The sequence below is a fragment of the Manis pentadactyla genome, chromosome 8 (genome assembly GCF_030020395.1).
Source record: "Manis pentadactyla isolate mManPen7 chromosome 8, mManPen7.hap1, whole genome shotgun sequence".
Taxonomy (NCBI): Eukaryota; Metazoa; Chordata; class Mammalia; order Pholidota; family Manidae; genus Manis; species Manis pentadactyla.
The window spans coordinates 117228374-117253421 of NC_080026.1; the positions used below are offsets into that span (position 1 = coordinate 117228374).

At 42.6% G+C, this 25048-nt stretch overlaps 1 protein-coding gene across 4 annotated transcripts in view; it reads left to right on the forward strand.

The window, feature by feature from the left end:
• The window catches only part of SORCS3 (sortilin related VPS10 domain containing receptor 3), a 575246-nt gene that overhangs the window by 535343 nt on the left and 14855 nt on the right, over positions 1 to 25048 (forward strand). For all 4 annotated transcript variants that reach the window (XM_036906473.2, XM_036906472.2, XM_057506299.1 and 1 more), the window contains exons 18-24: positions 1493 to 1664; positions 3959 to 4145; positions 9193 to 9326; positions 17223 to 17346; positions 18688 to 18800; positions 22629 to 22760; positions 24419 to 24518. In XM_036906473.2, the coding sequence (XP_036762368.1) occupies positions 1493 to 1664; positions 3959 to 4145; positions 9193 to 9326; positions 17223 to 17346; positions 18688 to 18800; positions 22629 to 22760; positions 24419 to 24518 (962 nt within the window). The remainder of the gene's footprint in view (positions 1 to 1492; positions 1665 to 3958; positions 4146 to 9192; positions 9327 to 17222; positions 17347 to 18687; positions 18801 to 22628; positions 22761 to 24418; positions 24519 to 25048) is intronic.

Below are 25048 nucleotides of genomic sequence, written 5' to 3' on the forward strand. Positions count from 1 at the left end.
CAAAAGTTTGATTATGTAGACCAGTGCTGCTTGAAAGAACTGTAATATGTGCCCCATATATAATTAAAAATTTTCTAGTAGCCACATTTAAAAAGTAAAAACAAAGGTAAATTTTAATAATGTATTTTATTTAACCTAATATATGCAAAATATTACCATTTCAACATGAGGCACTAGCCACAATTTATGTGCTCAGTAGACATAGCTGGAGAGTGGCTAACATATTGGACGACACAGCTCCAGACTGTTATGAGCTCAGTTGGCAATTAAAAATAATGTAGATCTACAAGAAGGTATAATTCCACTGAGGCAAAAACTACATGCAACATTTGTGGTCACATCCTCCTGGGATCTCTGGATGGATATGTAGGGCTGGTAGTTCAGCAGTATGTGGGGAGACGGGGGGCAGGGGAAATAGCAGGTACAGTGGAGGACCAATATCACTCATACAGAATTTGGTTTAATCTGCTTTCAAGGTCATGAAGAAGGCAACAGGGATGGGCTGGTTAATTATTGCCTAACTTACAGGGTGAAGGAGGCCATGGTGTGATGGTGAAGATGGTGGTCATGGTGGTGCATTTATGTTACGTGGTTTTACCAGAATGTTGATTTTGTTCAGCCTTGTAGATAGGGATATGCCTAACAATAATGTCTGTCATGCTGTGGGCAAGCTCTTGGCTTGACTTCTCATGCTGGGGTCGGTGGTCAAACTAAATGATATGGCATCACAAAGATACCCTTGTCCAAGAAGGACACTGTGCTTTATGGAGATGTTTTCTCATGCTAACTTCTTCTCTGAGGTCATTTTACCTCAGCAGCATTAAACAGGAGTTTCAGACTGCTGCTTCTAGTCTGACACTTGTGTTAAGTGGGAAGTGAAATATTAGTAAGGAGAGAAAATGTGTTCTATAATACCCTGGTGGCTCCAGAGTAAGGACTATTAGTATTAGGGGATGGATTGATGTCCTGTGGGTGGAGGGAAAACAGGAAGAGGCCTCTGATTAATCAGGTTTAGGAGCCTGACCTTCTGAGATGGCCTCAGGGAAGTAGAGGCAAGTCCCTCCCTCACAGAGAGGAGCACCTGCTGTTCTTCCTTCCCCAGTCTGGTGCGTCTGCCTCCTCCTGTGTTGTGTATGAGTCAGACATTGATTTTCTTGGCCAGTTTAGATGCCAGTCTGATCCACGGCTCACCAGGTAGGATCAATAATAATGTTTAAAGAGCTACTCTTCCTGAGATGGAGGCATAGTGGTTCCTCAGGTTTTGTTTAGCTTCCTAAGTGGCTGTTTTCTCTGAGACTTAGTTTTTAGGAGCAGCTGTGTGAAATAGCTGTCTCCATCTTGATTTCTTGCTCTCTTTCTAACACACACACACACACACACACACACACACACACACACACACACACACACACACACACACACACACACACACACACACACACACACCTGTACTGCACAAACCCCACCACTGGGAAGTACCAATACCCCCCAGGTACCGGCGGATTGTGTCCAACAACTGCACAGACGGGCTGAGGGAGAAGTACACTGCCAAGGCCCAGATGTGCCCTGGCAAAGCTCCCCGGGGCCTCCACGTGCTGACGACCGACGGACGCCTGGTGGCAGAGCAGGGGCACAACGCGACCTTCATCGTTCTCATGGAGGAGGTAGGTGCTGTCTGGGCTCTCTGAGGTCAGAGCTCACGGGTGGGTCATTCCCTCTTTCCAGAGTGGGAAGAAAGACCCCATATTCCCTTAGGCCCCTGCACCGAAGCCATGCTGAGACGCTGAGGTTTCTGAGAGAAGATGGAAGGAATGAGAGATGGCTCCAGTGTTCAGAGGCCCTTGTCCACTTCAGCCCACAATAGAGACCAGGCTGTGGGGAGGCCCACTTGTCCCCAGGCAGAGGCAGATCTGGGTCTATGTTTGGAGGCTCCCCTTGAGGGCCTGCTTTGTTGAAGGAACGTTTATCCCCATAAGGCCGTACTATAAACTTTGTCAGAAGATAGGAGTTCATATTTTTCTGCTGCTTTCAGGACCCCCTTTTGCTTTATTTTAACCCTTAACCCCTAGTGGTTAGAAAAGCCCACAAGACTTTCCGAGGGTCTAAGTATGAGTGAGAGGTGGAGGAAGATTCTTGAAATCTTTTAAACTTATTTTTATAAGGAATGGCATATGGTTGCTTTCCCATCAGCTACCTGCTCCATTAGTTCACTTCTTAGTGTCTTCTACAGTCTGGGCAGTGAAATCAGACTGCATTCATTCATTCCAGACTGGAATTGCTCTGTCATGTGCTTCTTGCTCCCTATCTGAGCCATTTCATCTCTTTCCAAACCAGGGACATTTTCAGGCATTCCTTGCAGAGGTCAAGGTGCAAGAACGCTGCCTGATTTACCAAGCCTTCTACATTTATATGCAAATTAGTCTGCTATTGAGATCTTGGAAAGAGACCAAAGCAGGCCAGGAGTTTTTCCCCCAAGTGTGACTACTTTAGAAACCTTTAAAGTCTGGCCCACACTGGACAGGACAGTAAAGTTTCCTTATCCTGGGTTGACAGATTCTTCAGCTTTCATCCACACTAGGCACTTGAATTAAAGGACTTGAAGATGCAGAGGAGGTCATTATCACATTTCCACTAGGGAGTCTCCAAGACTACTGCTATAAAAACCTTCTTTTGAATGAATGTGAAGAGCCAGGATCTTATCCATTTGAATTACCTCCTGTTCATTTCCACTTTAATTTATATTCATAAACTCAAGGGTAGTTGACATTGTGGGGGGGCAAGGAAGCACCTATCAATATTTCGCTCACATCTGGATTGCCACGGGGAAAGGGACAGAGACAGAAGCTGAAATCAACGCACATTCACCAGGCAGCACTATTGGCTCATAATTCCATAATGATGTATTTCTCTTTTTATTCCATCAACCATCTTTGTAAATTAACAGAGACTTGATTCTTCTTTTTCATCTGGGATCCTTGTTTTGTGGTCAGGACCAATTGCCTTTATCCAAAGTGTTGTCCCAATACAGTGGGGGGAAGGACAGCAAGGATGGAGTTCAGCATTAACTCCTAAGAAGCTGAGCATTGGCTTGGGGTGGGAACATGCGCTCACCTGAACCATTAGCATTTCACATCCCCAGGCACCACCCAGGGGGCTCTTTGCTTCCAAGAGGCAGAAACAACTGAGCTGGCCTGTCAGAAAATGATTCAGGCAAGAGGGGGCTTCAGCAGGTTTTAGAGAAATTCAAGGACAACAGAACCCAGATATAATTTTGGCTGGCATACATTATTCATCTGTAGAATGGGAATACTCATCTGACCTCATAGAATTATTTTGAAGGTGCTGGTATATAAGTTAGGTGATTAACATACTGCTAGGAACATAATAATAAGTACTAAAACTAGGAACAATGATAGTTACAGCCTGGTAGTAGATAGCATTAACTATGGAAACTAGACTGCCTGGATTCAAAAGTTGGCTCTTTTATTCCTAGATGTGAGACTTTGGTCTAATCAATTAATTTTTGTCCCCATTTGTGAAATGGGAATAGTTAATACTTCTTACATTATGGAGTTGTGAGTGCATTAATTGTATAAAACCAAAAATAAATTTTGTAAGTGTTAGCTGTTATTATTATTGCATTTTTATTATTATGACACAGAAGAGAAATGATTTGACCGTGTGTAAAAGGGAACCCTTGGCTTCCCCACTTCAGAGATTCATTGAGGCTTTGCCCGATGCCCTCTTGCCAGTGTCAACCACCTCAGGCTGCCCCAAGCTTGGGCATACAGGGACAGAGTCATAGTGTCTGTCAGTAGTGCCTAGTGAATAGCAAATAGGAGTCTGGTGATTGTGTTGAGGGTGACTCAGCTTCTGGAGAGAGACCATAGGTCCTTAGAGGGTGAAGGCACAGGATCAAGCATCCAATAGGAGTCACCAACTGCTCTTCCCCCTGCAGGGTGATCTCCAAAGGACAAACATCCAGCTTGACTTTGGGGATGGGATCGCGGTGTCCTATGCTAACTTCAGCCCCATCGAGGATGGCATCAAGCACGTGTACAAGAGTGCAGGGATCTTCCAGGTGACAGCCTATGCAGAGAACAGCCTGGGCTCAGACACAGCCGTCCTCTTCCTGCATGTGGTTTGTAAGTAGCATGAGCCATCCCCTTTCCTACTTCCCTCCCAGGGGACAACTCCCTCTGTCCAGACCACCTGGGATTCCGAGCTAAGGCTGGGTTTGGTGTAACTGCTACTCCAAATGATGACCCAGCCCCAGTGATGGAGATGTGTGCTCCTCTGTGTTTCTGAGTTTCCAGATACTGAAGTAGATTGATTACTTTGAAAGGTTGTATAACATTACCAACTGGCACTCCTTTTCAACTCCTTAGGTTCTGAGGTAGGTGTACACATGCAGGCACACATTCAGGGAAAAGTCCCTTCCCTTTGCTTTGGCGACTCCTAAAAGAGGAAACTCATCTGGCTCACAGCCACAGGTTCATTTTCAAGCTACTACGAGTGAAGGCAGCACGAATCAAAGTTAATTGTTAATCTCTTTTAGAAGAGCCATAGAGGCTTAAAGAAGCACATTGTTTAGATATTTTTTTAACTGTAGAACTGAACACACAAAATAACTTACTTCTTACATCCAAGGTTACTGCAAGTTCATGCCAGTTCTGAGAGCTCTCCAAAATGTTTTTCTTGTCCTAGAATGTGTTTCTTTGCTATTAGCTATTGCTTGGCATACACCAAAACAACAGCTCAAGTTCCCAAGTATTCTGTTTGCGCTGGATGCATTTTGTGCATTTGCTGTTTTGGGTCAAGGAAATGTTATGGGGCTGGAACTGGCTCCCTATACCTTTGTCAGTTATGCTCATGGGTCTAAGGACTCAACAGATCTTATTTATACACCCCACAATGTTTTTTTGGGTGGGTAATATGCTACATATGGTGAAGGAGCAGCTTTCTTATTAACAGCTCAGTGACAATATAAACTCCACTGTATAAACAACCCAAACGTAAGAGGCCCTGGCAAACAGCAAGGTGGCTAGTCTCCTAGCATTCTGGTAACAATAGTAGCACAAGGACCAACAATGATAAGGGAAGTACATGGGAGAAGACCTGGATTATAGATCAGTTATAACCATAAAGATGCCAGGCTTTGTAGCCATGAGATAAATTAATTCTTCTCTGGGTCTTTTGCACTCCAGTTTTTAAATGGTTTCATTCTAATGGAACCATGCTTCACAGGCTTTTGTAACAGCAGATAGAAAGCACAAATCAAACACCTGATCATTCACTAATTTATTCAACAAATATTTGTTGAGTTCTTAATATATGCAAGGCATTGCTAGGCACTGGAGAAAACACAGTACAGTATGGATGTGGCCCTGTAGAGTTGGTACATGGTATGCCAACTATATTGGTATATTGGTATATATGGCATCTATATTGGGGCAACAATACAGATACTACTTGCAGAGTTCACATTCTGGTGGGGGAGGGCAGGTATGCTAGAAATGGGTCATCAATTGCTCAGGTGGTGATAACACACTACCCCAACCATTCTGTGCCCGAAGTTCCAGATCAGAAATCCATGGGGGTGGTTTACAAGGGTTTAGGGCAAGGGACAGCTGTGCTTGAATTCTGATCATATCTTTTTGTTAAATGTCTAATATTGGCCAACTTTCTTAGTCTTTACAAACTGCTGACTCCTCATCTTTAATACTTAGATTATAGGGAGACTATGAGAATCTACTTGGATTATGTGTATGTGTCAGGAGCCCCTCTCCCCCAGTTTTGGTGCTTGGTGATGGATTCACAGGACTGAGCATACAGTCATACTCAAGACTGTGATTTCTTACAATGAAAGGAGACAAAGCAAGATCAGCAAAGGGAAAAGGGCCATGGGGCAAAGCCGGGAGGAAACTGGGTGCAAGCTTCCAAGAGCCTTCTCCCCGTGGATTCACACACAACATGCATGATTTCCTCCGGCAGCGAGTTCTAGCAGTATGCGTGATGGGCCATCTACTGGAGAAGCTCCTTGGAGACTCAGTACGCATGGTTTTTAGTGGGTACTGGCCAGGTAGCCTTCCTCTGCTTAGCATATGCCAAAATTCCAGACTCCCTAAGAGAGGAGGTTTTCGGAATAAGCTGTTTTGTTGGCAAAATCAGTCTAGGCAGAATGAACCACTCGCAGTTCACTGTTGACTGGAAACACTCCCAGAGCCAAGTTCCCAGAAACCAGCAAGGGACCAATCCTGCACACAGGTCTTTGCAAGAATAGCAATTTCAGGTCTATGTTAACATTTTTCTGCACAGTGTACAAAATGCCCCTTAGCATCCATGTTGGCACCTGATAAATACTACCCGTTATAGTAATTACAGAGTATTTCCCCTTAAATTTCTGCCTGACACTTCTGCTGTGTTTAAAAACAAAGGCAAAGAAAATTTACTTTATTCCAGTGACCTGCCCCACCCTTGTTCCTAATTCTGTCAAAAGTGGGCCTTATTTGCAGGGCGTGAAGACCAGTGTGACTTAGTGGCAAAAAAAAACCAAAAAAACACAACAGCAAGGAACAGGTTTATATAGTGGGTTATGTGCTTGAAGGAGGAAATGTTCCTTGAAACTTTTATCGTGCTCATAATTCCCTCCAAATCAATCATGGCTGCATTTACCAGACAGTTATTGTAGTGGAAACTGCTCTTGGCCTCACCTTGGGCCATTAGCTAACAAAAGTAGTTGTTAGCTGCCCATAATAACCAACCTCGCACAGATTATTAGATTTTTATCAAAAAGAGCCCTCTTTGACAGTGAGAATTTTAGGAATGTGCTCTGTTCCTTCCCAAATCATTCAGCTCTCTTCTTCCTGACCCGTGGTTTGTCTCTAAGGTTGAAGCCGAGCTTCTGGCTCAGATCCTTTGCCCTAAAAAGCTATCACATGTTGTTGTTCCTTGGGATTGCATTTTCCCCAAAACTGCTTGACCTGAAGCTGGAATAAAGGTGGTCATGTCTGACGGTGTTCCGTTTCGTAGAAACCCACCCTTTTGTATTTGGCATGAGATTAGGAAGGAGGAGCTCTCCTTTTATCTTTTTGGGCGACAAAGTACCACACAGGTTAGGTATCACCGCTTAACTCAGGCTTCCCATGAGCTGGCCAGGAAGTGGGCTTTCTGCACTGGGAGGGGGAGAGGGAGGAACAAGAGCGTTAAGACTCTGTGGGTAAAACGGCCCCTTTTCCAGCAAGGGAAGAATGAAAGAAACACAGTCTGTTTCTGGGCCTGGAGAAGGTCTCAGTTGTTCAGGGAAGACATGGGTTTCTCATCCTCCTCTAAGGACATGGGCTGCCCAGGGACGCTGTCCTACCACCTCACTCTCTACCCTAATGACCAGCAAAACGCAAACAATAAGAGAGACACAAATCAGATAAGCTCCTCAACATGAGTAAATAAAGCAACAAAAGTGGCCAGGGTTTTCTCACACCTTGTGCTTACTCTCACCAACAATCAAACCATACAAAAACAACCTCTGTATTAAATAATCAGACCTTCAGCTGAATGTGTATGTATCCGAAGTGACAAGGTTGAAATTATTTGCTGGAGGAAATCTTGAGGGGCTGTATATCAGGTCAGAGAGCTGTACGTAGAGAATATTTCAAATTGTAGATGCACAGATTCTTGACCACTTGGTGCTGGCTCAGGCAAGAAAGTCAGAGAGTAACAAGCAGGTTGGGCTGGTCTCCTCACCCAAACAGTAGTCCCTGTCCAAACACCTTCTCTCCCATTATCATTTACCTATGACACAGGATATGCCCAGTGAGACTCAGAAGCATGCCCACTATCCTGAGCTTTCTACCCAGTGATTCACATGGAACGGTAACAGTATGGTGGTGGTAGTTGTAGAAATAGTGCCAACCCATAACTAATTTTATGGTACTTCTGACATCCACATATCACATTCTTTTTAATGATAAAGAAGGCAGGGGACAGGGTAATAGTGTGTGTGGGCTTGAGACTCTTTAAGATAGAAGAAACGATCATACAGCTAAATTTAAACCACAGCAGGATGAGAAGTAGCCATCTGTTTTCTTCCCTTTAAACTGAGTTGTCTGCAGAATGACAAAGGATGTAAACAGTGAAGGCTGGGTGGCCTGAAAAATGTCCCATCTATCGGCAGAACTTCAGGCCCCAGGCCAGGAGGCTAAGGTGATGTCTGTGCTGCAGCTGCAACCTTCAGTCACTTTGCTCATCAAAACCATCATGGTGGAAAGGAGGAGAATGTGCTCTACCATCATGTGGACAGCCAGCTAGAGTATTTCCATTGAATTTAGTTAAATAGGAAGGATATAAAGAAGGAAAAGGAAGAGAAAGAAAAGGAAACAAAAAGGAAAGGAGGGAGAGAAGCCCCCCACCAGAGAGTTAAAAAATAACCAGCCTACCCCATAAATGCAACACTGGCACATCGACATTTTCCATCAGCAATTTATTCTTCTCAGATTATTTCGGAAATAAATTTAAAATCCTCATTTGTTATGCATAGTGTGTGTTCATGTATGTTCTCTTACTTGCTAATTTAGAACTTTATGCTGCTTATCAGTTTTCTGAGAGGAAAAAGAAGTTTGGTCACTTTTTGCAAACAGCTTTTTTTGTACTTGGGAAACTGGTATTTGCTTCTCCTTGGATTTATGGGGATATACATTTTCCTTTTTGTAAAACAGTCTTGACAGCTTCTGAATGACACCTGCTGAGTAATGATGACAAGCACAGGTGCCAGTTGTTAAAGAGGATGGACCCAGTTAACAATGGAAGCTAATGGAAGAGTCCTCCATAGGCTGCATTGGCCCCAAATCGCAGAACAGGCTGTGTATCTTCCTATTTATTAGCTAAGTGTCTAGTAAACTGGCTTTGTCCTTGGACTGGAGGTTCATAAGTCTTTGTGGTTGGGCTCATCAGATGTAAGTTAACTTCACATGTCACTCAAGAAAATCCAAACCTGATCTGAGTTCCCTACCATGTGTGGTGCTTCATTTCAAGGATTCATGCACATGCACACACCCCTCAAGATTTGTGAGTCTCTCATCCTTGTTTTTTTAGAGATGATGGTAAAGGGCCTAAGAACCTGGGAATGTGATAAAGTTTGTTTCTTCCAAGAATATAAACACTGAGTATAAACCATTGTTTTCCTCATTCCCTCAGGTCCTGTGGAACATGTTCATCTCCGAGTTCCATTTGTCGCCATAAGAAATAAGGAGGTCAACATCAGTGCGGTTGTGTGGCCCAGTCAACTGGGGACCCTTACGTATTTCTGGTGGTTCGGCAACAGCACGAAGGTTCGCCCCTTTCTGATTGGTGTCTAATTATATCCATGCTGAATGCCCCATGCTCCAGCTTCTGTGCTGATATCAGAGGTGCTGGGGACATGGGCAATGGGGAGTACTTAATGAAGCTATGAATCCATACCACATACCTCCCTACACCACATCCATTAATAGAATAGGGGAAGTTCAAATGATCCTAAAGAAAGAAGGCAGAGTACTTTGAGAAGCTCTACATACCTTGTTGCTTTTCCTCCTCTAATCAGTATTTCTAAAATGTCATTAGTTGCATTGAATTTTAATCCTGGACTTCTCACTCACTAGCCATATAATATCAAGTCACTTAGCATCTCTGAAGTTAAGTGACCCCCATCTGTAAAACATGAACTGGATATCTAAACGTAGGGCTGTGGAAATCCAGTGGTACCATGCATGTAAAGAATCCTTATCAGGACCTACTAGGGGTTCTGCTAAGAGCAAGGTTCTTCTTAGGCACGGTACTGCTGTTGCCAAATCTCAAAGAACAGAACTAAAGGGGCAAAACTCTGGACTTCCCAGATACTCCTACTCTAGCAACTGGGGATGGTGACATGACCACCCTTGGATACCAGAAGTGGAGAGTAACTTAATTTAAGGGCTTCCTGTTTTTCTCAATTCCTGTTTTTGTTTTCATTTTCGTTAGTCATTCTTGGTGTATCTGGCATGGCCCATCTTAGAAAGACCTTCACATTGTTTCAAATAATTTAAGGAAGATATCATATCAGACTTGGAAATGCTGGCTATCATAAGAAAGGGAGAATAAATATTCAGTTTCTGGTCTAGTAATTCCTTTTAGAAAGGAATGGAGCAATGCCAGTTTTGTGTGTTCATTTTGAGATGACCAAAGAGAACTTCAGCCCCTGGGAGAGAAGAGGGGGAGATGATTCATGCCTGCTCTTTTTTAGGGACGCAGCATGATGTGATGGAGAGAACATGGATCTTGGGGTCATGTTGACACAGGCTAGATTTCCAGCCCTGCTACACACTTGGCTGTGTGAACTTGATCAAGCCATTTGACCTAAAGTTTAATTCATTCAACTGCAAACTGCCTATGTCATTTTGATTGTTGTGAAAACTAAGTAAAATAATATACATCTTCTTGGCCCACCTTAGGTACTTACTCATTAATTAGATGCTTTCTATTTTGAGATTTTTATCTTTATTTGCTTTTTATTTCCTCTAAACTGGGAAATAGGCCCGCTGGATAAAAGAACTAGATTTATAGACCCAGAAGACCCTCTTCTGTTTCCATTGTTTATGTTATGTACTTTCAGCTCAATGTTTTTATATAAGCTACAGTGTTTTTGCATTTCTGGGATTATTATTCACCAGGACAATACATATGGAGGTTATTAAGATCTCCATTTGGTACAATAAAGAAGTGAAGCTCCCGGTGTGAGATGAGTGTCCCAAAATCAAAAGGCTGGTTAATTGTAGAGCCAGACCTACAGCTCAGGTCTCCTGACTCCCATCTACCACCCACCCTCTCCGTCCAGCCTCAGGATACTTCTAGGGACATCACTCTGTCTTCTAGAAGCTGCACACCCTAAAATCCTCCTGCAAGCAGCAAAGAGAAATAATTTGGGAGGAGAAAATTAGAAAGACAAGGATTCTTAAGTTCATTTCTGCTCTGAGGATGTGAGGTTTTGGCTGTTAAGCCAGAGACTTTTTTCTGCTGTTAAGCCAGAGAATTCTTTTCTGTTAGTGTTCATTGACCTGGTGACCTTTACTGAGAGACCGCAGTGTGCAAGGAGGCAGTTCTTAGCTGTTATCCACACAATGATTTACTTAAAAACCCACAAGGAACCAAAGACACAGTGTTTCTCTCCTGTGCCATTTTCTTTTTGAGGGCAGATACTATGCCTGAAATAAATAAATAAACAGAGAAGTGAACAAAGTGATTGGAGACTCTAATTTCTGCTTCTCTAATGAAGGAATTATCTGTGTTAGCTTGAACAGATCACCTGATCTGAGTCTCAGTACTCTCTTCTCTAGAGCAAGAGGACTAATATCTAATCTATGCACATCATTGAATTACTACTTGAAATATCTATCTATATATCTTCTCATCTATATTATGCCATGTTATGAGAGGGAACTTTTTAAATTTCAAAATAACATTATAGTTTGTTGTGTTTTTTAATTGATGGTGACCTGAATCTTCTTTTTGTTAGGAATTTCCATCTATAAGCTTGAACATGAAGTGCTGCACAAAATACTCAGGTCCCAAAGGTCTTACTAGTTGGTTTTGTCCCCAAAGGACCAAGAGAATGATAATAGATGAGGGGCAGTGGAATAGAGTGGTTTTGAAATAAGACAAACGTGGGTTGGGATCCAGACCCAAATTCTTCTTTGCTGTATTCTTATAGTCCAATCATGTAATTTCTCTGGGCCTCAGTTTTGTTCTTGTATGTCAGAGTAACAGTATTAGTAACTACACTCTGATATTGCTTTGAGGATTAAGTAAAGAACAGTATGTAAGGTGCTTAGAACACATCTAAGCACTTGACCATATAACTCTTGGGCTCATCATTTCCATCGATGGCATCTACATCTTGGTGGCAAGTCTGACTTGGTTTCACAGATTTCTTTCCCATCTCCAAGAATGGTTATTTGGTCCACTTGAAAGAGGTACATTTTCAGTGCTTTTTGCTAGACGTGGCAGAAACACATCAAGGTAACCACAGTGCTCACTGGTTTGATCCAGTGAGCAATGTATTTGACTAGCAAATAAATGTCTTTGGGTGTCTTTGCAAGGGTTCTGATTTTCAAGCCATTTGGTTCCCTTTGACTAGCATAATGATCTGCTAAAAGGAGCTGATACTAATCTTGAGCATTTATTTCTAGTCCTGCTTCATACAGTGTTCTTCATACACATTATTTAACCACTAGACCATTACTGATGATGGAGGAATTATCCCATTTTACAAAGAAAACAGGCTAATGAACTTGGAAGTGTTTCATCAGTATGTGTGTGTGTGTGTGTGTGTGTGTATGTGTGGTGACTAAATGAATTAGACAGGTTCACCCAGGTGGTTGAGTTAAATCAACCTCTCACTGAGAATCAGTTGACCCCTGCCTTTATAGCCAGCCCTTTTCTTGGTGCTCGTGGGACTAGAAAAGCATGAGACCATTGTCCTGACCTTCAAGATGACATTCCACAGAAGGCAAGATGAACACCCATGCAGTGATTGGTGAGCAAGTGTGATGTGTAAGTTTATAGAAGACCACATGCATTCCTGAAGTCCAGCCATAGGCTCATATACTTCCAGACCTATCAGGGGAGATGTGTAGCTTCCTGGATCTTTTTCAAGAGCCTGTATTTTATGCTAGATGTTGTAAGGAATACAAAGCTGTGTAAATTCCATTTGTTGTCTTTAAGAAAAATCTCTTTGAGAACATGAAGTTGCAGGTACTGTGAGGTAAGATAACAGGAATGTAAGATCACTGGCCCGTCAAGCAGCCTAGGAGGTGACAGATGCACTTCCCGTCAATCATGGAGTGAGTCATGTATAAAGCTGGTCCTAAGCTGTCGGCGTAGAACAGAGGCAGAGAGGAGGGAAAGGGATTTGTGCAAAGGTAAGGCTTTTGACATGGCTGTGTTCTGTGTAGAATGATTCGGAAAAAGCAGAGGATTCATTTGGGCAAGAATTGGAGGAAAAAACTGAAAGATGAGGAGGATAAATGGCAGGTGGCTTTGAATGACATAAGTGGCTGAATTTTATTTTGTTATAGAACCTCAGGATTAGGATGGGATGGTAGAAGATAGAACAAGATTCATGGACAGTGACACTTGAAAGTGAGTTTGCTTTTGAAGAGCTTCCGGATGTGTCTGAGTGTGTGTGTGTGTGCATGTGAGGGAAAAATTTTTCCCCTGTGAGTCTTCACATTAATCCTGTAGTCGCATCTGTTGACACTATTTTGCTTTAGTTCTTTCTGATCTTTGTGTGTGTTTTAGATCTTTTTATAAGTTCAGTCATAGTATATCCATGATTATATATTCTGCATTTTCTACATCATGTGATAAGCACTTTGTCCATGTTACTGTAGAATCTGCAGAAGGTCTTAAGTAAGGCAAGCATAGTGATTGCATAGCCTGTCTAATTTGAGAATGCAGCTTTTTATCAAGGTACACATTTATATTGTGAAGATTTTATAATATTCAATACTACCTTGACTTACTGCATCTGGGAAACTGGTGTAGGCTGCATCCAAAGATATCCCTGAAGTTCCTTGTTCCATTAGTCAAGTGGAAATCTTATAACTAAATAGTCACTCAGAGCTTTGTCAATATCTTGCTGGACTCAGTGGATAACATGTGACCTCTTGCACATGAGGGATTCTCTGTGGGCAGGGATGCAGCCTACTTTCTAGGCAGGACATGAGGTATTATTTTAACAGCCCTCACTGTAGGCCTCAACTGCACTAGCCATGCAGCTTGGACAAAGCACAGAGACAGAGAAGTGCATCGGCTGCCTGTTGGATTTGTAGGGCTCTGAAAGGCCAATTTGCTGGGATTAACAGAGGTCTGGCTTAATAAATGTGTTTGCTTGCCTAATAGATTTAGTAAATGAAACTTACAATACTTGATTTAATTTAGCATTGCACATTAAGATATCAGTGTCCAAACACAGAAATCAAGAATCCTGTTGAGTATTTCAGCTTTGTAAGGAAGGTGAAATCAGCCATGATGGCATAACAGCTAATGAAAAACAAAAGCAATTTGGAAAACACAATTGGCTCTTGCCTTTGCCCCAGCACTGGCGCCTGTGGCCTGCCACTCAGGGACCATGTGTTCTCATTCAACACAGTATGTTTGCTGTGGCGCAGAGCCCTGACTGGCTAGCAGAGAAAGGGGAGGGGGCCACAGAGACCACTGACTGCTGAAAAAGATGATATGGAAGTGGTGAAGGCTCCTTGAAGAGACAGCTATTAAGGGAGAAAAATGCCTGGTGGTGAGAGTTGGGAAAAAAATGAGAAATAGTTGAGGCAGTGAAAATGTAAGGACAATATAATACAGACATGGTCAGAGAGAGCAATCCATGAAATCTAGACAAATAAAAGCACATTGGTTATTCCTTTCATGTCTTGTTTCTTCCAACATTTCATTGTGAAAAACTTCAAACTTACTAAATTTTACATAATATTACAGTGAACATCCATACTCCCACCACCTGTGGCATGCCATTAACATTTACTATGCTTATTTTACCATCCCTCCATATATCCATCAATCCTGATTTTTTAATTCATTTCAAAGTAAATGTTAGACAGCTATCTTCTTTGTCCTTAATGCTTCATCTTGGAGATCATTAACTAGAATTCAGTATTTGTTTAGGCTTTTTTCTCCCATAAAGCTATAAAATGTAACAACAATGAAATATACAAATCTGAAGTGTGCACTTCCTAAGTTTTAACAAAGACATGCACCTGTAACCAAATGCCCATCAAGGCAAAAAGTATTATCATCACTCCAGAAAGTACTCTCATGCTCCTTATCAGTCAACTCCACCCACAATACACAGCATCAACCACTTTTTCCATCACAGATCAGACTCGCCTCTTCTAGAACTTCATGCAAATGTTATACCACATGAATTCCTTTATGTAAGGCTGTTTTCACTTATGGATAATCCATAGTGTTGTGTATATCAGTATTTGTTCTTTTATATTCATTGTACAAATATACTATAGCTTGTTTATTGATTTTCCTATTTATGAATTCCTGGGCTGTTTCCAGTGTTTGGCTGTGATGAATAAGCTGCTATGGACATTTATTTTGTTTGTTTGTGGATATATGTTTTCTTTTCTCTTGACTAAATTCACAGGACTGCAGCTACTGAATCATAAAATATAAAATGGCACAACTACTTTGGAAAACAATTATTGCAATTTCTTGTAAAACTCAGTTTTTTGCTAAGTGTGGTGCCATTTTTACACCCCACCAGAAAATATGTGAGAATTCCTGTTGCTCTGCCTCCTCAATAATATTTGATATTACAATTTGTAAGGAAACTTTAGCCACTCTGTTGGGTAAATAGAGGCATTGCATTTTCATTTCAAAGAATACGACTAAGGTAACAAAGCAGTTGAAAGTCTTTTGACAGATGAGGTCTAATAGGTTAACCAGTAGGGACTACGAAGTGTGCCTAAAGCCAGTCATCAATTTTATATATTCCAATTGCTGCGTAAGCCCTCACAGCTCTTCTAACCATAACCCTTCATTTGATAAAGATAAACCCTTCTTAAGATAAAGAACTAAGGTCCAAAATGGGGAAAAACTTTGCCCGAGGTCATTCAATAGAATAGTAACAAATCCAGAGTCTCAAGTCACTGTTCTTATTGTACTAGAGATGGCAACTGTATGACACACATGTCGTTGCTCCCATGTTAATGGCTGTGGCCAGCATTGCTGTGCTGAACTCAGCTCAATGTCAGCTTCCTTCTCAACACAGGACACTCAGCAGCCACCACTGGCCCATGGGAGTTGATGCCCATCACAGAACCTATTTGCACCTCATTCATTGTGTAATTCATTTTGAGTATCATTGCAGAGCCATAGGACTGCTTGGACTCTGGGGTTTGCCCTTAGTAAGGGAAAGAGTGTATTTCTATCCATACTCACTTCTTTATTTCATTTAGCAAACAAAGAAGAAAGCGTGTCAGAAGTTTAGGGTAATCTCTCTAATCCTACGCAACTCCAGTCATCAGCGTGGCTGTAACATAGAACTATAGAATTTTAAAGTAGAAGAAGTCAAATTATTGTTTCAGAGGTCCCGTTTAAAGTTCTGAGCTAGAAAGAATTCCAGTCTTGCAGCAGGGACGCTGGGTGCCATGCACACACATCCAGTCCATGTTTAGTGAAGAGCACAGGAGAATGTTGGGTGAGCACTGGCCCCACTCACCCCCTTCAAGGGCAGCTCTGTGCATCCCCAACTGGCTCTATTTTCACTCTCTATCCTATTGTTGGCCCTGACACTCTGAGAGGAGAGGGAGTCTGCTTATCTGTGCTGTGACATCTCTTTGTTAGTGGCCTCAGAGCAGCCTCCCACTGTCATGTCTTACCTTGCAAACAAAAGAGAATTTGAGAGGGGCTCCGGTCTCCAGATGACCAGTGAATAATGACTCCTCAGTCTCAGCATCTTCATTCTCTTCTCTCCAACAAGCATGTGCTTTTATCAAGATCCTCATTCTCAGGGGGAAGAAAATGATTCTGTTTCTCCCTTTATTCTTGGGAAGCCTGTTATGATCAGAAAAATGAAACAGAAAAAAAAAGGATTTAAAAATGATCACAGATATGTATTTATATATTTTCCAACCCACCAAAAATGTTAGAAATGTTTTGCAATGTAAAACAGACACAATAAAACAAGCCAGTGATGTGTGTCATGCATCCAATTTACGTATATGTTCTGCCTTAAGTAAGGCAGTGTGCCATGGATGGGTGATGCACAAGTAAATAAAATGTGGTCACTTCTCTGAAAGGTCTTACAGTCCAGTGAAATAATGGATGAACGTAAGTGATACTGAACAGCGGAGGAAGAGAGAAATGATCTATTCCCAAGCCAACAGGGATAGGTGACAAAAGTGGCTTCCACTTTGCCCCAGGAGTGAGAACAGAAAGACATGCAAAATCCAGTGTTCAGTCTTATCTTTATCTCTGAGGATTAACATTTTAGAGTTTATTTCAAGGATATTCATACTCTCCTGGTTGTAATCACAGTTTTAGGAAGTGGTGTAATTTTCCTTTTTCAAGTTTGGTAAAATCCCTCGTGGATACACAAAGGCTATGCTGATTTGTGACAGTCTGAGATTTACAGGAATGGAAGAATATCTTGCAGAGGACTAAATGGGTGTTTCCACTCCTTTTAGCCCCTCATCACCTTGGATAGCAGCATTTCCTTTACATTCCTTGCGGAGGGAACCAACACCATCACTGTCCAGGTGGCTGCTGGGAATGCCCTCATCCAGGACACTAAAGATATCGCAGTTCATGGTAAGCCCTGGAAATTGTCCTGTGAGGCTCCCTCCAGCCCAGCCAATCCCCTTGCCCCACCCTAGCAGTAATCTTTGACTGCTCTGGAAATTCCCCAAGCCATGGGAAAATTGTGTAGATCAACACAAGTGTTCTAAACCTACTTCTTCCCTTGTTCCTGGATAACAACTGAGGTGAAGTGAGAAGCTGGAACAGGTAGGCACAGATAAGCATTTGCTGTTCCCTGTGAAGGAGCTGCACCACATCCTGATGGGGGTCTCATTAGGCAGAGACACACCATAATTTAAAGGGATTCCGAGCTGGAAAGACTGTCATAGAAACATCTAGACCTGATGTCTTGCTGAGCTATCTACAACACCTGTGTAGCTTCTGCTCTTTGTGAGGTTGGAGACCAGTGATTTCAAAAGAAGATTAGTGGCCCCTGACCTTGCAGAACTCACAGCTCAGTTACTGAGAAGAACTATACATGACTGAGGTGTTTTCTTGATTGTTGGAGATTCTAATGAGACCGGCTGCAAAGACTTGAGAATAAGGCCGAGACTATAAGGGCAGAGCGAGGCAGAGGGTGGTAAATAGAGCCACTATTCTATTCTCTATCCTGGAAAACCATTCTGAATTCCTAAATTTATTTTAAATCAAATTGTCACCATCCCATCCAACCTTTCCCAGGCCCCTAAACACCAGCATTATACCTGGGGTTTTCTAGAAAGTTGTGCCAAGGTATGTGATCCTCTGACTCAGACCATATGTCTTCAGCCTCCCTCCGGGTGAGTGCCTTTTCCTACATCTCTGCCGCTCAGGTGCCTAGAAGACATCTTTTAAGTAAACATTTTTATTGAGGTGTTAAGTTTAATACAGAAGAGTCAAGGTCATGGGTGTCTAGCTTCATGCCTTACCAGATAGTGAATAGACCCGTCAAGAAATGGAACATCACCCACAGCGTACAGACAGGATTTCCGCCTCCCTTCTCACCCTCTGAGGCAGCTGCTGCAGGGTGGACAGAGGCACTGACGGGAGGAAAAGTGGCAAGGCTCCATTCGGACCAAGGCCAGCTTGGTGGTACTTTGTCGTTGGTTCTGTGTGGTGTCGCTAAGAGTAGCACGCAGCTCCTTTTTCTGGGGTTTCGTAAATCTCTTTCATTTCAGGTAATATTCTTTTACCAGGGAAAGGTTTAGGATCTTAGGAACTCCTACCTGGTGGGAGCACAAATCCTTTTCCAGTCACCAAATCTCACCTTCTTTGAAGCCAAGAAACAGGCTGAAAAGCAGACACTGTAGCCGAGGACAGGGAAGCATGGACCCTCTCTCAGCCTCACTCACACACTCTCTTCTCTCCGTGCAGAGTACTTCCAGTCCCAGCTCTTGTCATTCTCTCCTAATCTGGATTACCACAACCCTGACATTCCTGAGTGGAGGCACGATATTGGCAATGTCATCAAGCGTGCTCTGGTTAAAGTAAGTTGGCTCGATCTTTCCTTAAGCTCTTGTGAATGTAGAGAATTGGACGGTGTGGTCCAGAATACATATGCATCGATGAAATATTCTACACCTAGGTGTGGATTATTTATCTGTAAAAAGAGAGAGAAAAGAAAAATGGAAAGATTGAAGGAAAGATGGAGGAAGAGTTGTCAGGGGAAGAGACAGAGACAGGCATGAAGGTTTGAGGCTGAACAATAGAAAATACTGAATTTTTAAGAGCCTGACCCTTTTGATAAATTTGTGGATGGACCACTCATTGAGTCTATACTGATTTCATTCAGTTGGCTGGTTCTCTGCCAACCAAGAGGGTTTCTTAAGCTAGACATTCACTCATAAGGCTACCATTGGCTGTATGTGGCAATCAGATGGCTATAGGCCAAGAAACAGAATGTGTTCTCACGGGAATAGAGTTATACAGTTACCTCAAAGTCAGATTGTCTTAGAGAAAGTTGAAAGGGTTTTGTTAACCTTCTGCTCATGCAGAGCCAGGCAGTAGAATGTAATGGTGAGTAAAACATGGTCAATTCAAACTAAGATAAGTCTAATATATGGCTAATTCTATGGTAGAGGCTTGGCTGGCATTTCCAAAGAGCATGGAGAAAAGTATGATTCACTCTATTCAGGAAAGTGCAGGCTTAGCACATATTTGTGATTCAGTAAATATTTATGAGCTAGTAGGATGGTCTTTGCAGGGGATACTTGAACTCTCTTTTGAAGGATAAATAGTAGCTAACAGAGACAGGTAGCTATGAGCATTTCAGGTAGAATGAGCAGCATGTGCAAAGCCATGGGCTGTTGAAAGAGCACAGCTTAATTGGGAAATGGCAGAGAATTCAGTGCAGCTGATCCACAGGTTTCAGGCAACTGGCTAAAGCTGAGCTAGGATGGTTGCGTCACATTGTGGACAGTCTGAGAAGCTACAAGGAGTCTGACATGCATCCTCTAGGCACTGGGAAGGGGGAGAGTATTGTTTTCTTATCTAAACAAAAAGTGCTGACACTAGATGTATACTTTGGGCACCCGTTCTGGTGGTAAGGCAGAAGGCAGGCTGCTGAGGGAGTAAGTGCACAGCAGGAAGAGAAATTTCACCAAAACTACCAGTTAAAAGACTACTACAGTTCTCTAGGCCAGAAACGATCCCAAATAAGAAGGATTCAGAGGCCACTTAGGAATTGGAACTGTGGAATTGGTGACTAATACAGTGTCTGGCAACAAGGGAGAAGGAGGAACTCTCTGACTACAGGAGTAGGTAGGAGACAGCCTTGCCATTACCAAGACGGGGGCTCTGTGAGGGGAATCGGCTTGGGGTGCAGTGATGGTTTCATCTTTCATATGAGTTTGGAGCCTGCAAGAAACGATTGGGTGAAGATCACCAGGGGAGGTGGAAATACAGACCTGAAGGTCAAGAAGAGGCTCCCACTGGAGGTGGGGATGTGGGGGCTCAGGCTGTGGAGGTCATCAGGCCCCCCAAGAGGCAGGGGTAGGGCAGACGTGAATGCTGTCGCTGCCCAGCACCGAAGAAAGATCCAGGGCAGGGCATGGGCAGGAGTTCACAGAAGGAATAAGGAGAAAAGAATGCTAGAGAGCATTCCTGCGGGAAACTGGTAAGAGGCTCTTCATCCTAAACTTTTTCATAAAAAGGTCATTTATAAAAAGGCGTGAAGTGAGACTGCTCCCACAGGCCTTTGTAAAATATCCAGAATTGTTTTATGTTATATGATTGTATGTATTAAAAACATACTAGCTTTCTACTAAATGACTTGGTAGTTGTAATAATACTAATAAATAATAATAATCACCCATATCGGTTGATATGGGTCTTAAATCTCACTAATACCTATCACTCGTATGTTCCTGTGGGTGGGAGTAAGGGAATCTACACACACAGCTCCGGGATCTCTCCAAGGTGCCCACGGGGCTGACCCTCCCTGCGGCCGCTGTTCCCTGGGGCAAAGGGGCACCCTAGCCATGGCGCTCCTAGGCTCACCCCGCTCACTCCACTGGGTGATTATTTGCCATTTGCTCCTCAGTCTGGTCTCTGGAGACCTGCTCCCCCTGGCTGGGTAGGATAAAGCCATCTGTCCCCATGGACTTGGGCACCGAGACTTCCGCTCCTGGGGGGGCGTGCCTCCCCACCGGGACCATGGCATCCAGCCGGGTCGCCTTGGGCTCAGGGGGATCCTCCCCGCTGGGTGGCGTTTTCAGGCTTTTGACTTCTGCTTGTTTTCTGCAAGTGGGAACTCATCACTTTTCTGTATCACATCTGTGAGAGCTAACTCCAGTCTGTAAGCACCGTTCCAAACAGGAATCGGAGCTGAGCAAATGGGAAACAACCCTGCTACTTTGGTTCAATCCAGCAACTACTTATTGAGTCTTTAACTCTGTGTTAGGCATTCTTCAAAACAGCAAGGTAGCCACAAAGAGCCCTGGGAACATGAGGGCAAACGTACAAAAAGAACCTATTGGAGGTAAGATTATACTGGCCAGATATACTGATATGTCACAGTAGGCATGAACTATGTCCCTGAAATATTTTGGCCATGGTAATCTAGAAGTGCTTGGGGTGAAAGACTGGCATTGAGGAGATCACTGTAGGCAGAGATAGTCGGGAAGATTTCATGGAGGAGGTGGGTATTTCTGCCAAATTAAAAAAACTGTCATGTTTGTATTGGCAGAAGAGGTGTTCTGGAAAAAAGACCTTTCATAGACACATAGGAAAGAATAAACACACTCGTTATGGGGTGGGGTCTCAGAGCTGTGTTTTCTTCAGAAATTTGCCTTCATCCAGAAGCTTACTTTTAACTTGTTATTAAAAATCTTCATAATCCTTCTACTAAACACTCAGAAAAATTCATTCACAACTTCAGCATCTTAACACACAACTTTTAGTGTTTTGTTTTGCTTTTTTACTCCTCTACATTTTAATTTTTATAGCATTGTAACTGAAGCAATGTAAAGAAATAGATCAGAACGCAGCTATCATAAAGGTTTTTCCATGTTGGTGCACTGTACTAATTATCATCCAAATGGTAGAATAACATTCTGTCAGGTATTATACCACTGTCCTTTTTTTTTTGAATATTTGAGTTTTTCCCATTTATTTGCTATTACAAATAATTGTATTTCTTCCTGCATATGCTTTTCTTATATTTTGGATCATTTCTTTAGGACAAACACTCCAAGTTATAGTTACTGAATGAAGGGTCTGAATATGTTTATGGCTTTCAAGTAAGTCTTTTGAGAAACAAATTGGCAATATTTATCAATTTTTAAGGAAGACAGCAACAAATGAGGGAACCTCTTAATTGAAGCCTCACCAATATTAGTCATTCTAACTTAATAAAAAACACTGCTTTAGCAAGTGAAAACAAGTGCTGCTTGGCTATTTCTTGATTTGCATTTTCCCATGTTTGGCTATAATTTCTTATTCCTTATATGCAGCCAGTCTGTTCATATTTTAACTAGAAGCTCTAGTCCTCTAAATGCAGAAAAATGGAAAATATGGGAGGAACTTTTGCAAATGTTCCCAGCAAGTTATATTTTGAAAAGCATTTGGGATAGTATTTCAGTTTCAGTAGAAATGTATATAACAGCAGAGAAGGTACTAAAACTAGTAATTCTTTACCTAGCAGTTCTAAAGGAAAGCAGAAAGAAAGCCTGGATGTATATTGGAACCTATGCTAGAAATGCTGTATTTAAAAAATGTCTGTAAGCCTCATTCCTGGGCATATTCTGCTCTTTACTAATGACTTGGGAAGACTGGCTCCTCCAGGACCTCACTCCTTGGTCTAAACATCCTTGCAGGTAACCAGTGTCCCGGAAGACCAGATCCTAGTTGCTGTGTTCCCTGGCCTGCCTACTTCAGCAGAGCTCTTCATCTTGCCCCCCAGGAACTTGACGGAGAGGAGGAAAGGCAATGAAGGGGACCTGGAACAAGTAGGTGAAGGAAAACTTGGCTGGGACACTTGGCTGCACCTCCCATTCTAAGAGGACATAAAGTTGTTTCCAGCCAAAAAGGGAGACAAGCCCTCTCCCATTGGCCCATCAGCTTGCCTAGCACCCAGGGCTTTGAGGAACATTCTGCCTTATGCAGAATAAAAACAAATGTGCATAGATTGGGACATTCAGCCACACAGGAAGGAAACACCTTCTTTCACTGGCATCTTTCATTCCAACAGTTGACATGCCTGCAACTTGGCTCCTGTCTCCCACCCAGTACCTGGTTCTGGGGGAGAGAAAGAGAGGAATTTGAGTTTCCCCACTTCTGGGAAAATGTGCTTCTTGTCTTTAAAGATCCTGGTCAATCTAAGTTCTGCTTCTAGGGAGAAAATGAATTGCTTTTAAATATACTTCTTTGGAGAGAGAAATGGGTTGCCTCATCTTGCTTTGACTAAGGGAGCAGCATTTCTGAAAGGGGTTGTGATTTACTGTCTTTATCAATTGGACAAATAGTTCCTGTGGTTGGCCTCTACCCTGGAGGTAAAGGAGAGGACAAGCCCCTCTCCCTCCCTGCTCCTGCCGGGGTCCCACTGGCCCTGCTCTGCTTCACCTTCCCCTGCTAGGTCAGGAGAAGTGTGAATGACGCTGATAAAATGGGCATGAATTAAACACATTCACTCCCATAGGAGGCAAGCATTGTACAGGCATCTTCTGTGTCCCTCTGCTACTCACCTGGCTATCCCCCATCCCCATGTCCATCCACAGTCCTCCTCAAACAGCAGAGATGCTGTGAAAGTCAGTTTTTCTGGAAAATGAAGCTGATCGTTGCATTGCAGGGTTGCATATTGAAGTTGGCCAGAAATAAATTCAGCTTCTCAATTCATACATCACTTTTACAAGACCTGTTTATTCTGAAACAGCATGTGTGAACTATATTTGGAAGCTACAATATCCATCCATTTAGATAAATAGGTAATTACGGTGATGAAAAGCAGCTGTGATATTAAGGCGCGTACAGCAAGATAAGAGTTAGGGACAACAGCCCAGGTCGGCCCCAGCTTTCATGTGGGAATTACAGAGTGATTCAATCGATGTTATGTGTTCTGAGACTTGCTGAGGAAAAGTAAAGAGGAAAAATTATCCCATAAAAGGGAGGAAGCCACTGCTTTGATGTCTGCCTCCCATTGTCTCTAAGAGAAAAAAGCAGAGTGAGAAGGGGATGCGTGCCTGCTTTCATCCTGGCAGGGGCGTCTCTGTGCTGTGTGTGTGTTTCGACCAGATTAAAGAGCTAATGACAGGTTGATTTTCCTTCGTTGGAAACCACAACAGGCCTTTCTACAGTCAGTTATAAAGGCATCCATGGAAAAGCACTGAACTAAGATTTGAATGAAACATGTATGTCTGTTATCAACTCTACTTCACTTGGTAACTTTGGACGCACCTCTTTCTGTCTCACTCTCTTCAGTTTAAGCCAGTAATACCACCTACTTCTTTAGGTTCAAAGGGCTGTGAGAACCAAACTGATAAAAATGTTCCAATATCCTGTCGTCTGATTGAACATAGTCACATTTAGCTTATTGGCCCTGCTTTCTTACTGTCCATGAAGGAGCATTGTCACTTGTCATGTCTCCCCATGCAGCCTCTCTTTTTTTCAGATTGTAGAGATCCTATTTAATGCTCTAAACCAAAACTTGGTCCAGTTTGAGTTGAAGCCGGGGGTTCAAGTCATCGTGTATGTCACTCAGCTGACACTGGGTGAGTGCCCGTTGGGATTCAGGGGCAAATGGGTATGGTGATCCTGGAGAGAAAAGGGAGGAGATAATTACCAAACACTTATCCATAAATGCCTGAAATGGCTTTGTGGCAGGGCTCTTTTGTGTAGTAATGGTTAAGGAAGATTAATTACATCTTTCTCGAGGCTTCCTGTTGAGGTGGCAAAAAGACTTAATTAAACGTAGCTTTGCTATTAAATCCCTGGACAATCTTGGGGAAACCTACAATTTCTTTGGGCCTTTATTTTTTCTTATCTTTTTTTTCATCTGCAACAGTTGAAATTAACAATTATGTAGTCCTCAAGCTCTCTTAATTTCTGTGATTCTCAGATTCCATGAATCTTGATTGGAAGACTAGACCAGATCATTTAAAACATTCCCTTCAATTTACAATGTGTAAGTCTAAGTTGAAACAGGGATTGGCTGTAGTCTGTTGATTTGTAAAAGGAATTTTAAAATGGCTTGTCTCAATGGCATCCACTAGTGACTCTCTGGGAGAACCTATTTGCTAAA